The 14,372-nt window shown below is 36.6% G+C and overlaps 3 protein-coding genes across 5 annotated transcripts in view; all 3 read right to left on the bottom strand.

Annotated features, from left to right (window-relative positions):
* The window catches only part of LOC113095196 (UHRF1-binding protein 1-like), a 36,955-nt gene extending 26,556 nt beyond the window's left edge, over window positions 1-10,399 (bottom strand). For 2 of the 3 annotated variants that reach the window (XM_026260835.1, XM_026260836.1), the window contains exon 1: window positions 10,149-10,399. In XM_026260835.1, coding sequence (XP_026116620.1) covers window positions 10,149-10,192 — 44 coding nt within the window. In that variant the 5' untranslated portion in view covers window positions 10,193-10,399. The remainder of the gene's footprint in view (window positions 1-10,148) is intronic. The other variant, XM_026260838.1, reaches the window with a different exon arrangement.
* A 1,452-nt stretch (window positions 10,400-11,851) lies between these two features.
* On the bottom strand, window positions 11,852-13,151 carry LOC113095193 (plexin-C1-like). Its single transcript, XM_026260832.1, has 4 exons — window positions 13,069-13,151; window positions 12,857-12,997; window positions 12,681-12,756; window positions 11,852-11,913 (listed from the first exon to the last, which is right to left on the bottom strand). The coding sequence occupies exons 1-4, from the start codon at window positions 13,105-13,107 to the stop codon at window positions 11,852-11,854; spliced, it is 318 nt and encodes a 105-aa protein (XP_026116617.1). The 5' UTR covers window positions 13,108-13,151.
* Window positions 13,152-13,165: 14 nt separating this feature from the next.
* LOC113095195 (plexin-C1-like) lies at window positions 13,166-14,056 on the bottom strand. The gene is made up of 3 exons (XM_026260834.1): window positions 13,998-14,056; window positions 13,351-13,515; window positions 13,166-13,220 (listed from the first exon to the last, which is right to left on the bottom strand). The coding sequence occupies exons 1-3, from the start codon at window positions 14,025-14,027 to the stop codon at window positions 13,179-13,181; spliced, it is 237 nt and encodes a 78-aa protein (XP_026116619.1). The 5' UTR covers window positions 14,028-14,056; the 3' UTR covers window positions 13,166-13,178.
* Window positions 14,057-14,372: the final 316 nt, after the last annotated feature.

The following is a 14,372-nucleotide window of genomic DNA, read 5'->3' as shown; positions in this document are numbered from 1 at the left end:
ATTCAATCAAAACTAAATGCAAAAAAAAAAATTACTTAAAAAAAATTACACTTATACAAAACTGACTGTTTAGCGATTTATTTTTGTATTAAAAGATGTGTGGAGGAAGCAGAAAAAAATAAAAGTTGAATGGTGAGGAGGCAGGCAAATTTCCTTTATTCTGAGTCTCCACAGAACTGTGGAGTGAATTATTAAACCGCCGCTGTTCAATGAGCTCTGCGTGGGCTTATTCATCACTCTGTGTGTGAAACAAAACCAAACATGAGACAGGGAGTGTGAAAACTTCCATAGACCTGCCAGTTCAAAACGAAATGTGAATAGTCTGGCCTCCGGGTTACGTAGCCGTGCTCTGCAAACAGTTAAATATTCATTCAGACACGGCCTACCTTCGATCTCTGATATCAGATATCAGGTCCGTCCTAAGAACGCTCCGTCACTACCGTGAAGAGATCGGAAGGATGCCAGCCAGGTGACATCAGGTACAGGCTTATATTTAACTACACCTGCGTAATCTTTTAGCAAAACTGAGGTAAATGCATCTTTATTTGGTTCTAATAGCCTATATTCGCTTTTAAAAGATAATTAAGTGTTGAAGAAGGTCATGTACAAATTAAAAGTTCATTTCTCCAACGTCATGATGTAAACCACCATACTGACCCATCCTAGATGACAAAAATCCCATTGAAAATGTATAACCAGGCTCCTACAAACCGAGCAGTGTTTAAACAGTCAACACATTCTGTCCCAGTGATACCAGCACTCTTGAACTGATATGAGGGCAGTGTTTGGCCTAAAAGCACAAGACCACACTGTCAGATGCACAGACACCCATTCATTCCATCAACTATCACATAATTGGCCCAAAGCTCCATAGAATAAACTCACACATTAGAACATGTATGCAGTATCTGAATTAATGGGTTTAATTTTGCTGTGCGCATTTAAATATGACTACATGTGGAATAAAATTCATCTTAAACTTAAAATACAAGTCCTCTGTCCAAAATATTGCTTTCTCCATTGAAAAGGTTAACTTGTCTGAATCAGCTGAGAAATATGTGCAGATCAAGCACCGTCCAAAACAGTTCTGAACAAATACAGGTGCTGGTCATTTAATTAGAATATCATCAACAAGTTGATTTATTTCACTTATTCCATTCAAAAAGTTAAACTTGTATATTATATTCATTCTTTACACACAGACTGATATATTTTAAATGTTTATTTATTTTAATTGTGATGATTATAACTGACAACTAAGGAAAATCCCAAATTCTTTATCTCAGAAAATTTGAATATTGTGAAAAGGTTCAATATTGAAGACACCTGGTGCTTATCAGCTAATTAACTCAAAACACCTGCAAAGGGCTTTAAATGGTCTCTCAGTCTAGTTCTGTAGGCTACACAATCATGGGGAAGACTTCTGACTTGACAGTTGTCCAAAAGACACCATTGACACCTTGCACAAGGAGGGCTTGATAACCACACCCTGTAGAGGATTTTGATTGTGAAACAAAATCCATTCAAAAATGTGGGAGAGATTCACAAATAGTGGACTGCAGCTGGAGTCAGTGCTTCAAGAACCTCTACGCACAGACGTATGCAAGACATGGGTTTCAGCTGTCGCATTCCTTGTGTCAAGCCACTCTTGAACATCAGACAGAGTCAGAACCATCTCGCTTCAAAAAGGACTGGACTGCCGCTGAGTGGTCCAAAGTTATGTTCTCTGATAAAAGTAAATTTTGCATTTCCTTTGGAAAACAGGGTCCCAGAGTCTGGAGGAAGAGAGGAGAGGCACACAATCCACTTTGTTTGAGGTCCAGTGTAAAGTTTCCACCTTCAGTGACGGTTTGGGGTGCCACGTCATCTGCTGGTGTTGGTCCACTGTGTTTTCTGAGGTCCAAGGTCAACGCAGCAGTATACCAGGAAGTTTTAGAGCCCTTCATGTTTCCTGCTGCTGACCAACTTTATGGAGATACCGACTTCATTTTCCAACAAGACTTGGCACCTGCACACAGTGCCAAAGCTACCAGTACCTGGTTTAAGGACCATGGTATCCCAGCAAACTTGCCTGACCTTATACCCTTATCAAAATCTATGGGGTGTTGTGAAGACGAAGATGCGATATGCCAGACCCAACAATGCAGAAGAGCTGAAGGCCACTATCAGAGCAACCTGGGCTCTCATTAAAACTGAGCAGTGCCACAGTCTGATCAACTCCATGCCACACCACATTGCTGCAGTAATTCAGGCAAAAGGAGCCCAACTAAGTATTGAGTGCTGTACATGCTCATACTTTTCATGTTCAAACTTTTCAGTTGGCCAAGATCTCTAAAAATCCTTTCTTTGTATTGGTCTTAAGTAATATTCAAATTTTCTGAGATACTGAATTTGGGATTTTCCTTAGTTGTCGGTTATAATCATCAAAATTAAAAAAATAAACATTTGAAATATGTAAGTCTGTTTGTAATGAATGGATATAATATACAAGTTTTACTTTTTGAATGGAATTAGTCGAATAAATAAACTTTTTGCTGATATTCTAATTATACAGTATAACCAGCACCTGTATGTCGGTGGATTTTGATGCGAGAGGACAGCAAAAGATGAACTTCTTCATCAGAGGGAGGGTTATTAAGGATTATGGACTGCAATTTATTTGTTTCTTCATGCAGCTTTCCGTTTCACAAGACATTAATTGATGGACTGCAGGCGTGTGGATTACTTGTGGTTTTTTGTAATGTTTTTATCAGCTGTTTGGACTTTCATTCTGATGGCTTCATTCACTAAGATTGATGTAATGCTAAATTTCTCTAAATCTGTTCAAATGAAGAAAACTAACTCATCTACATCTTGGATGGCCTGTTGGTGAGCAAATTGTCATTTTTGGTTGAACTTTTCCTTTAATAAGTGGATGAGACACATTCAAAGTTACTGTAAACAGGTATAAACTACATTAACTGACCATTTTAAAATTCAAATATCAGAATGCAACTGTTCTATTTAAAATTGCTACCATTTCATAAAGTCAATCAAATTGGGCTATATTCACCATACAGCAATGAAGGGTTTTTAACAGAGAGAATCACTGGCCTCAAGTGACATATTGATCTTATGAAATGGTATAAACCGCAATAAGATTGAAAAAGGCAATACTGAATAGATTATTATTAACTAAAATTCTGGCAAGAAATCAGAAGATGAGACACAGTGTCTTCTTGTGAGAAAATGTTTTACTATGTCTAGGCACTTTTGATAATTGTGATATTCAGAAAGAAAAACTCAACCCCTGCAATCATTGGTTGAAACGTATGCGGCCTTGATGATGTCACTTGAAATAGAACGTTGTTTGAAAGGTCAAGCATTTAGATTATAGATTACAAAAACAAACATTTTTGTTCTCTTTTGGAATACTATGAGTGTGACCTGATATGCATAATATAACCAGAAACATGTATTCGAAAAAGTAAATTTTCCATGTTTGATTTTTAATGTAGCAAGTAAAAAAAAAAAAAAAAAAAAGTCATAATACAATAGCAACCATAATAGCAGCTTGTGTCCCTGCCCTAACTGGATGAATTTCAAAGTGTGGGCATCTCTTGAAAGAGATGCTTAAAAGAGATTATGCCCCAGTTATGGTGACTTATTAATCTAACGTTTTACGTCAAGGACACAGAAGGAGAGCTCTGAATAGCCCAGACGCAGCAGTTATTCACAGGATGACAGACGCCCGCATAGACCCTCTGCAAATGTCACAAAGATACACACAAACAAACATTCCACACTCACAAGAGGGAACTCGGCCTCATAGAGCCGTCCTGAAATCTCCTGAGCATCTCCAGCAGATCTCAGAACAAGGTTTTAGACAAGCCCCAGTCAATAGAGGTGCGTGGACAATTTCTGGGCAGGAAAAAAAAAATTGCGTCCAATGGGAGTCATTAGAAAACAACAGCTGGGGGAAAGAACCTGAAGGAGGTCGTCATGGCGATAACGTCGACAACAGCAAGGATAAACAGTATAGAAGTGGTAAAAGAGAACAGACGGGCTTTCCCGCAGACAGAAGAAATGATTGCTCTTTTTATGACCTATAAGCACTGATCAACCCAAGAAATGAACCAGAACTAAATCGCTTGCTATTTAAACAAAAAGACCTAGGCGTATGCCCAATAAAACATTTCATTAACTTCTCGGAGGGCATAACATAGCGTCTTTATAAAAGAAGCAGTGATTCATTTGGGTATATTTACAAATTCTAATGTTCACTGTTAAAAAAAAAAAAATCACCTCTCTGCTAATACTGTTAATTATATAGGGCAGTGTTTCAGACTAATACAATCCATTAACTCAGCTTTCTGAACTATTAATTAAAAGAAACAACTCCTAGGAGTTAGTCGCTGTATGGTTGTGATTAACTGAATATAAGAGACAGCTTTTAAGGTTCATTTCTTTATAAATCAGACCAAGCTGATTGTGCTTTATGTTTGTTTTGCATGCAACCTTATTTTAATATTATTCACATCCTATTACAGTATTATTTAATGCTTTGAATGGCTTTTCTAAACATATTTCCAGTTGCAATTTTTAATTTAGTAACTTTTTTTTTTTAGTAATTTTAGTAATGTGCATATGACATTTTTATTCGTTTTTTTTTTTTTTTACATATTTCTATTTAACCTTAATTAGTTATTCCCGTTTTAGATTTAGTAATTGTAGTACTTCAACTTAAACATTTTATTTCAGCTACTGTAGCACCCAAAGCAACTTATGTAAGTTTTGTTTAATTTTTCAAGCTTTTATTCATATTGCATTTGAGTTTTAAATCAGTTCATGAAAACAATTTCAAAAACTTTTAGTCAATTCTAAAGAAAGATGTCTTTAATTGCATCGTATTCAGTACAGTCTATGATACAAATTCTCCCTTATCATATTGGCTCTTCTTAAGGCTGACTAGCTGTTCAACACAGTCGACATTTGACAACCCTCCAACTCAGGCATTTTGGAAAATATGTAGGCCTAGACTTGCATTTCCTTATAAGACTGTGAAGCTAAAACACCCAAGTCTATCCACCAAAGGGTGAATCAAGAGGAAATTACACAAGCATTTTCTGAGGCCTTGAGTGCACAGGTGAGATCAGCCACATTCCCTTCGGCTAGGTGATGATAAAGGCTGAAAAAATCCAATGAGGTGCTTTAAGTTTCGCTTCAGTCCATGTGAAAGCTCGGCTTGATTATGTTGAACAAACCCTGTGTCCTGATTTTGTGTGAATCCTGGCCTAACAGGAAGAGACTGCCATCGACCAAAAGCTGCCAAAGTGCCACATGTTGCTTGTCAATCATCTTGCAATCCAGCTAATCAATGCTAAAACACAGTCAGCGTTTGTGACCGTTGCTGCAGAAAATGCACCCGGGGAAGCAGCTAGTCAATTGTGTCAGTCAAGCCATTACATGTTTTCTTTGTAAATATTGATTTTTCACACATTCTTCCACTTTAAAACACTTTTGGTAAAGGAACAAATGTGCTGTTGAGTCTCGTGTTACTTTAATGATTCTGTGACTTGACTCTTCTTAATTTATTAAATTAAATGACCCATTCTTCTGTGGAGCACGAAAGAAGAAGTTTAGTAAGATGTTCATGTTGCTCCTTTCCATTCATTGAAAGTGAATGGTGACTACATCTGTCAGGGAAAAAAATATGAATGACTTCAATTTCAAACTATTCCTCCCAGAGACATCTTATATGGCTTCAGAAAGCTTGGAATATGACATTTGTCTTTTAAAACACTTTTTGAAGCTTGACTGTCCCTGGTTCCCATTCACTACAGTTTTATAGAACAGAGCAGCTCTTTTGGGTCATACAGGTTTAGAACAACAGAATGGCGAGTAAATGATAACATTACTGAATAAACGAACTATCCTTCAGATAAACCCTTATCTTAAGAATTCTCTGACGGAAATATTTTCTCATTCTGGCTTGGAGTTCATGATGTGCTATCCAGAAAACTAGTTATAAATAATGTAAATACAGCCTCATTGACCACCACAAGAGTTTCTACCCTGATTTTACAATGATTAGCCATGAACACACACTTACAGACAGGTCTGCATTATCTGATTTATCTTCTAAAATGGGGGCCAGAGACTAGAAAGACAGGCCAAGCAGGTTTCATTCCTTTGACAACTGCCTACAGCTTCCTCTTCTGATTTTCACTAAATCAGATACAACAACTAAACTATATAGGCCTACATAAGAATATTATAAAAATATTAGGGCTGCCACTAACGATTATTTTGATAATCGATTAATCTGTCGATTATTTTTACGATTAATCGATTAATCGGTTTATGTACTTATATTTTAGTTTTTTCCATTTTTTCCCCAAGTAAATTATTAATAAAGGGTCTTTATCATTCAGCATAGATTTTTAAGAGATTTTAACCATTTTGCATTGTCATATCCTCATCAAAAATATACCTGGAGTTGTTTTATTATGTTAGTAATCCTTTGTCGAACTCTTCTGCAATCAAAACACTGACCCATACTCTAGCAAAATTCACAAGGAGATTTCAAATATTGTTTTCACCATGGCAGTCCTTAGAGCTCCTAAAGTAGTTTAACATCCCAAACAAAGCTTAAGGAATCTTTGAGAACATATTTTCACGAAGTATAAGGATAAAACAGAATAAAATTGCAGTGCATTGTATTTTATTATTTACTGGGAAAAAGCTTTATAGCTTATGCTGTGAAATTGTAAACAATCCTTCGAAAAAAAAGTGCCAATGGCATGAAACCTGAATGGAACTCACAATTTAAAGTAAAATCCATCAGAAGGTTGTGCAGAAAAAAAAATTGGGACACACACAAAAAACCTGCTGTGTGAAAAAGAGCAGTGAATACTTAGAAGTGCATTTTAAATCTACTCAAACATTTACCTCTCTCATTCAGTTATAATTAGGCTGCAAGTCTGAATTATGAACTGGTAAACGACAAACTGATCACATAACATGTTTGTAAAGCTTTAAATGTTAACTGTTAAAAAGCAATGTTATCAGCTTTTACGACTAAACATTTGCAAACAACCTTGTACTGGAGAATCTGCACAAATAAAATTCTTAGGGGCCGTTCACATATCGCACCTAAAAACGCGTGGAAAACGCTAGTCGCGCCGCTTTCTCCTTCTTTCCAAAGCGCTCGGGCAGAAGCGCCCCTGAGGCGTCTGCCTTTGCTAAGCAACCATGACGTGCCCTCTCCATGAAGACCCGGAAATTTCAGCAAAGGATAAATGGATGCGGTGTGGACGCGCCTGGAAAAACGGGCGCATCGCACCGCGTGCGTGTCGCGACCGCGTCGCTTCCATTATGAGAGTGCATACTGCGCGCCTACATAGGAAATAACGAACTTGAGCACGCAAAAGACGCCATATGTGAACGGCCCCTTAAACAGTTCAGTAGTGCAGAGTTTACAGGTTACTCTTCATTTTGAAGGCTCAAAGTAAAGTACTCCCACTTCCCGCTGAATGCTGCAGAGACGCTGTTCGGGAAGCACGTGACATAAAACGAGGCCAGCTATTGGCTATTCGCTACTTCACCTGCTGTACTGGCTGAGTAAAACCTCCGGTGGCTCATTACTGCCACACTTTGGTCACCGCAGATTTGAAATATGCACGAAATGAGCCGCTTATGGCAAATAAAATTTATTTAGCGACGAATCGATTACTAAATTAGTTGACAACTATTTTAATAATCGATTTTAATCGATTAAATCGATTCGTTGTTTCAGCTCTAAAAAATATTATAAATATCAACATACTATATGTTTAATAATATAATATTATATATATATATATATATATAATACGTAACATAAAGCACTGTTTAAAATAGCTTCACTGCTTTAATTATGAAAACTTTGTGTAGCCCTAAAGTGGTGCACAAAGACTGGTGGGTACATTTCCCTTTCTATTTCCTGTGAAGTGCTATGTTGACTTGTTCCCCATATTGTTTTACACTATATGCGGTTTGAAATCGAACACAAGACGGGTGCATAGCCTCTGAAGTCCAATTTGTATCGGGCGATTGGAAGTTACTGATAAGCTAAACAATAAATATGAGACTATTACAGACTGAAAAAGTGCCGCCGCAAGAGGAATACTTGATTTTGTGTAGGTCAAAGTCTGGGTAAAAGTCCCTCAGTGTTAAATTAATTCAACACAACGTCATAAACAATAAGTCTGGGTCCATAGTGTGCACTATTCATTTTAGGGGGCCTTGAGCGCCACTATTCCTCCAAAAAATGCAGAGTGTGCAACCAACATCAACCCGAAGGGAGATGCCATCCAACACCATCTTTATTTTATCATGCTGCCCAGTCGACATCTTGGATCGAGCTATTGCTTATCAAATGAGGAACACCATGAGACACACGTCACCATTATACCAAATGGCCGCTGTTGTCATTTTGAATGGACAGGTGTAGTATTTCATCTGGATGCGCTCCACTGAGGGAATAAATAATGCAGGTAGGTTGGTCTCAAGCACTGACACAACAATGGCACACAACAGTGAAACCATTTGACACAACAACATGCACTCGGCCGCAAAGGAAAAACATTGTTTCTGTTGAACCCATCTTTACGATCTACCCAGTTTTCATTCAAATTCAATTGGAGTCTACAGGGCTCAAAAGTTCAAACCACAAATATTATTGACACCAAAGAGCGACATTGTTGGAATAGCTTCCAGAACAACTTTTTTTAGCTGATGAATGATAAAACCATTGACAACCAAAGACGCAGTTGACTAAACTGTAGAGTACACTTAAAATAAAGATAAAATTACCATGGATTAGTGTGCATGCTAATATAGTTGTCTTTATAGTTGTCATTTATGGCCTTAAAAGTCCCACAGATTTCAACAGAACTGGAATGCTTGTCATTCATAAAGTTCTACATATCTCCCGCAGATCCATGTCTTGTGTATTAAAGGAGGTCCAATGTTGATTTAGAAGCCAATGGTTTTCCAAGTATTTGTGAAAGCCACACACATTTGGAACAACATGGGGGGGGGGGTAAAATTTGAAAGTATGTATTGAATGTTTGATTTCCATCTTTAAATACTTAAAATAGTAATCACGTCTAAATCCAATATATCCAAAATAATCTGAGATTAGCAAAAAAATAAAAAATAAATAAATAAAAGAGTCCAATTCTGGGCATCTAGATATGCAAAGGGACACATCACCCACCCCAATATTATAAGTTGTGCTGAAACCTAAATAGTGACAGAATTTTCTTTTGTGTTTTGATGTACATATATCAAAGTATAATGGCATATCAGAAAATAAAAATGTTGGGCAGGTCGAAACACTGGGTGTTGATGGAGGCAGGTGAATGTGAGCTAGCAGCAAATACGTTTAAGTAAATGACTTGAGAAGTCCTGCATACATCACCACAGAAAAGTCTAATGTTTTCAATTGGGAGATCCGGTCGGTTATGGCATTTAAAATTAAAAATGCTGGGAAAAAAAATTAAAATTAAATATGCATGGATGAATCATGAATCATCCCATATATCTAAAACATGCATGTGGAAAACTTTTACAAGCCAACGTTAAGATGCCAAATTCATACATTCTTGGTTTACGTGGCATCCTACTAGACTGTTTCTTGATTAACTGACCTTTAAGTGTCAACCAGATACACCACAGGGCTAGAAATGGGTTCAGTCTGTCATGGAATGTCATGAATCCACTTAAATCATACCAATGATCTAACCTGTCTGAAGGAAATGAGGGGTGGTTTCCAAAACAGAGGAAATATATATATATATATATATATATATATATATATATATATATATATATATATATTATTTCAAGCCAAAAAGCACGCTCTCTAGCCCACTGACCCACAAAAAAAACTACATTATTATGAGAGCAAAAAGACTCGTTTGGCTGGAGACAAAGTGTGTTTTGACATCAACCCAGTGCAACAGCATTTTGTCTGGCAAGCTGTCAAAGCCCAGTTATGACCCATCAGCATGTCATCCAGCCCAGACACATCAGCAGGACTCATCTCAGCCTTTAAACCATGATTCGTGTTAATGGAGCAGCGGTATGTATGTAAAGCCCGTCAGGAAGGGATCAGCTCTGACCTGGAGAGATGTTTCAGGATCTGTTTCTTGATCAATCCAGCCATGACCGGTATCTCATCAATCACTTATCCACGGACGGGCGGCAGATTTTCGAAGCTGTACATTATAGGTGTACTCCGGTCAACCGGAGTGTTTTCCTCTGAATAATGAAGCGTCGTAATGGGAGAATATAAACATGACTCGTAAAGGCGTCCGTCGCTACCGCTTCACCGTCGGGTCCATGTTGACTGTGTGACGCGTCGGTGGATGAACGCGCATGCGCAGGAGCACCCCATGATAATTAGGCTCGCCCAAATCCGATCAGCCAATAATAATCGGTCTTGAAATTTACGTCACACTATGTCATGGCGTTTATTTTTGTAATATGCACATATAATAATAAAAAAATATGTATTTTATTTATGGAAATTTCTTGTCAGCTATCCCCTGTAGTTTCTCCCCTCCTTCCTGTTTGTTCCTTTGATGCTATTATGAATTTAACTGATTTTGTGTTACTTTTCTTGTTTTGCAATAATATATATACATATTTAGTAAAGGTTAAATTATTCTTTACATTAGATAATATTATTGTGTATCAATAAAACAATGTCTTGAATACACTGTCAATATATTTATTAAACTATATAAAATTAACTATATACACAAGCGTTTCAGTTCATTTCCATTGTTTATGTTGTTTATTGTTTTATTATGTAATTTGTTTGTATTATTACATCTTTTAAATTGTAAGAAGAAAAAAAGTTTGTTGTGGAATGCTTTTTTGTTTCTGCCTTCAGTTTAAAAGAAAGAAAAATAAATAGGCTATATACATATTAATTAAAAAGGATGATTTATTTTAATATTGTTCTGAGCATAATAATATCCCTTTAATTATGTATATTATATTTATAAAGCTATCCATAAAATCAAACATAATTTAGTAAATATAAAAAAAAATTATTAATATTATTGTGGAATATGGAATTATTATGGTGTGTATTGTTTGTTTAGCCTATTTGTTATTCTAGATTTAGGTATGGGATTAGATATGTTTTAGATTAATAATATAATTTGAGCCATTTTTATGGTATGAAATTTAATCTTTGTTGAGCTCTTATTTTCCTATACATTAAAAAAATGAATAAACACTGATCAAAATACTACAGTTTTAATTAATTAATTTATTATTAATTGGATATACTCATAAACAGAAATGGGCAAATAGTAAACTCAACATCTGCCAATACATCCTAAGTGTTACATTAGATAAAAAAAAAAAAAAAAAAAAAATATATATATATATATATATATATATATATATATATATATATATATATATATATATATATATACATTTGCATTTTAAAACATACTGGCAATTTCACTTATAATTTTTTGTTTGGTGATATAGTTCTGAATGTTACTCCTTGTGGATAATGTAATTCATTAATACATATTTTCTGCCCTGAAACAACAAACAAACAAACAAACAGACAGACAAACAAACAAACAAACGTCCTTGTCTCGAAATCTATTAATGCAAGCTTTCATATGATAAGTAATAACCCATATAACCAATAGAGGGCGACAAAGGAACACAGATTAACAGTGATCACACTGATAGAAACATCTCTTTACATAGAACCACACACATATTAATATGGTGCAGACCAGGACAGTTGAATAATTATGCAGATTACACAAATAATTTGTTTAGTCCATTTTCAAAGGATTTCAGAAAATATGACACGCTTGAACTGGCAGATAAATGCTTTAGAGGCAAATACTGCAGTAAAATAATATACAATTTAGAAAGCATGGAGAAAAATCTAATCAAACCATTTAAATCATCAAGGTTTGCAAGTAATGGGTTTGAGATACATTATATAGTCATTTCAGTGTTACTCCAATATAAACTCAACAACGAGCTCCTCTCAAACCCTGAAATTCATCAATATACATTACATTCACTTGGTCTCTATAATGTCTAACAAACAGCAGTGAATCTGTCTTTTCTAATATATGTATGATTATGCTGTCAGTCTTTATGATGGAGGTGCATCCAGTTTACTGTCCAGCTTAAAATAAACCAAATGCAGTGTAAATACGCATATGAATAACAAAACCAGGGATTTCAACTCCAACCTCCTCGCTTCATGTTTTCAAATAGCGACTTCACGTTTTGCATGTCCTCTTTCAATTTATCAGGGGCGCCTGTCTGTTCCAGCTTCTGGGAAACCTGTAGTGACCGAGTTTGAAAAAGAAAAAGTCATGCTGTTGTATAATTACTTTGCTAAATCTGAATACTTCCAGCATTCCTGACCACCCAACTTTCAGATGATTTCGACACAGTATCAAATCTCCTTTCAAAACAGGTTTTGAAGTAAAACAGGATGTGAAAGTGTTTGTTACATGTCATGAAGAGTGGTAAAATAAGTTTCCTTTATTGAATTTCGGTGGCTTTGATGTGCCTGAAAATCCTGTGAAATGTTCTGTGAAACTGCCACAAATGCACAAAAGAGTCGATGTGCGATGTGAATGCAAGAGTCGTACCTTGCTGAAAGTAGCGGAGCATGTATTTGCAGAGTTCTCGCAGAGCCACAGATTCATTGAACTCATTTCGATGTTTCTGATGAACATGGGAAAATAACATTTAGGCATTTTGCCGTACAATCATCTGCCTATCAATACACTTTCTTTATTTCTAGGTAATGTCTGACATATTGTACCTTTGACTCCCCTTGAAGAAATATTTTCAACTCTTGGCTGCTGATAGAAGGCTGGTCCCTCACTAACTTGTAGTACGACTTCACTTCCTGTTTGTACCGAGGTATGTCTTTGCCATAGAGTAGTTTATTGGTTGGTGAATGCTGTGGGAGAAAAAAGGAGTCAGTAATCTCTGTGATACTCGCAGCTCTCCATGTTAGGGTTCAGTGGTTACCTTGTCCAGGTGTTGCTCGACTAGGGAGAAGGAGTCCATGAAGGCCTGAGCGATGACGGACAGACAGCCGTCCAGGTGTGGCGTCTTTTTCCAAGTCGCTGAACACAAAGTCAGGGTTCTTCAGGATGTTCACCCAGAAACGAAGTGGAAGGCTGATTGGAGGTTAGAAAATCCATTTTAGTTGTGCATGAACATATGAACATATGAGATATTCAGCCGTCGGTGCAGCTGATTGCGGAGCTGTGCGAAGTGTACTTCAGTGAAAGTGTGTTTATCCAGCACCTGTTTGTTTTCCAGATGTGGAGAAACATCTGGATCTGAGATTTTCTTTCTCTCGGCTTGTACATCCAGGAAGTCAAAAAAGTACTTGATGGCCATTGGGGCCCTGTTGTTGGGCAATCCCCAGATACTCCTGAACAGATTCTCCACAAAAGAATGGACTGCTACCTGGTGGACACAATGAGCACATGTGTCATATATATATATATTGTGTACATACTCTCTCTCTCTCTCTTTCCTCTCTCTCTCTCTCTCCTCTCTCTCTGTCTATCCATCATCCATCCATCTATCTATCTATCTATCTATCTATCTATCTATCTATCTATCTATCTATCTATCTTATCCTTCTATCCATCCATCCATCCCATTCCATCCGTCCATCCATCCATCTGTCCATCCATCCATCCATCTATCTGTCCATCTGTCCGTCCATCTGTCTATCTGTCTACTCTATCTATCTATCTATCTATCTATCTATCTATCTATCTATCTATCTATCTATCTATCTATCTGTCTGTCTGTCTGTCTGTCTGTCTGTCTGTCTGTCTGTCTGTCTGTCTGTCTCTCTGTCCGTCCATCCATCCATCTACGGTATCTAGACAATATAGAGTTTTATAATAAAAAAGCTTCTGTGTGTCAGTTATCCTCACCTTAGTGGAGAGCAGCTTGGTAAGGTACATCTCTTTGAACTTTAGAGCTTTTTTCTCTGGGTGTTGCTCAGGTTCATTGTCGATGTCTGGATCGACCTAGACCAATCAAAAAGTCCTGTTACTATGTGTATTTGAAATTGTCTTTCATACAATGTATCATATCATATCAGTATTACAGTTTTTTTATTGCTAACATCCTTTTGTCCATCTGTGTCACATTTTTCAAAACACTAAACACAATTGGCACAACATCACTCTGTGTGATCATGCCTTTAACACAATTCAATGTCGTTTTCACACAATAAAAATTAGCACGTTTCTAAATGCTTACATTTATTTTCACACAGGCTTACCCCATACCCAAAATCACAGATA

Source organism: Carassius auratus, unplaced genomic scaffold (assembly GCF_003368295.1).
Source record: "Carassius auratus strain Wakin unplaced genomic scaffold, ASM336829v1 scaf_tig00215639, whole genome shotgun sequence".
Lineage (NCBI taxonomy): Eukaryota > Metazoa > Chordata > Actinopteri > Cypriniformes > Cyprinidae > Carassius > Carassius auratus.
The sequence above is the reverse complement of the archived record's forward strand: the minus strand, read 5'-3'. Positions and strand labels throughout refer to the sequence as shown.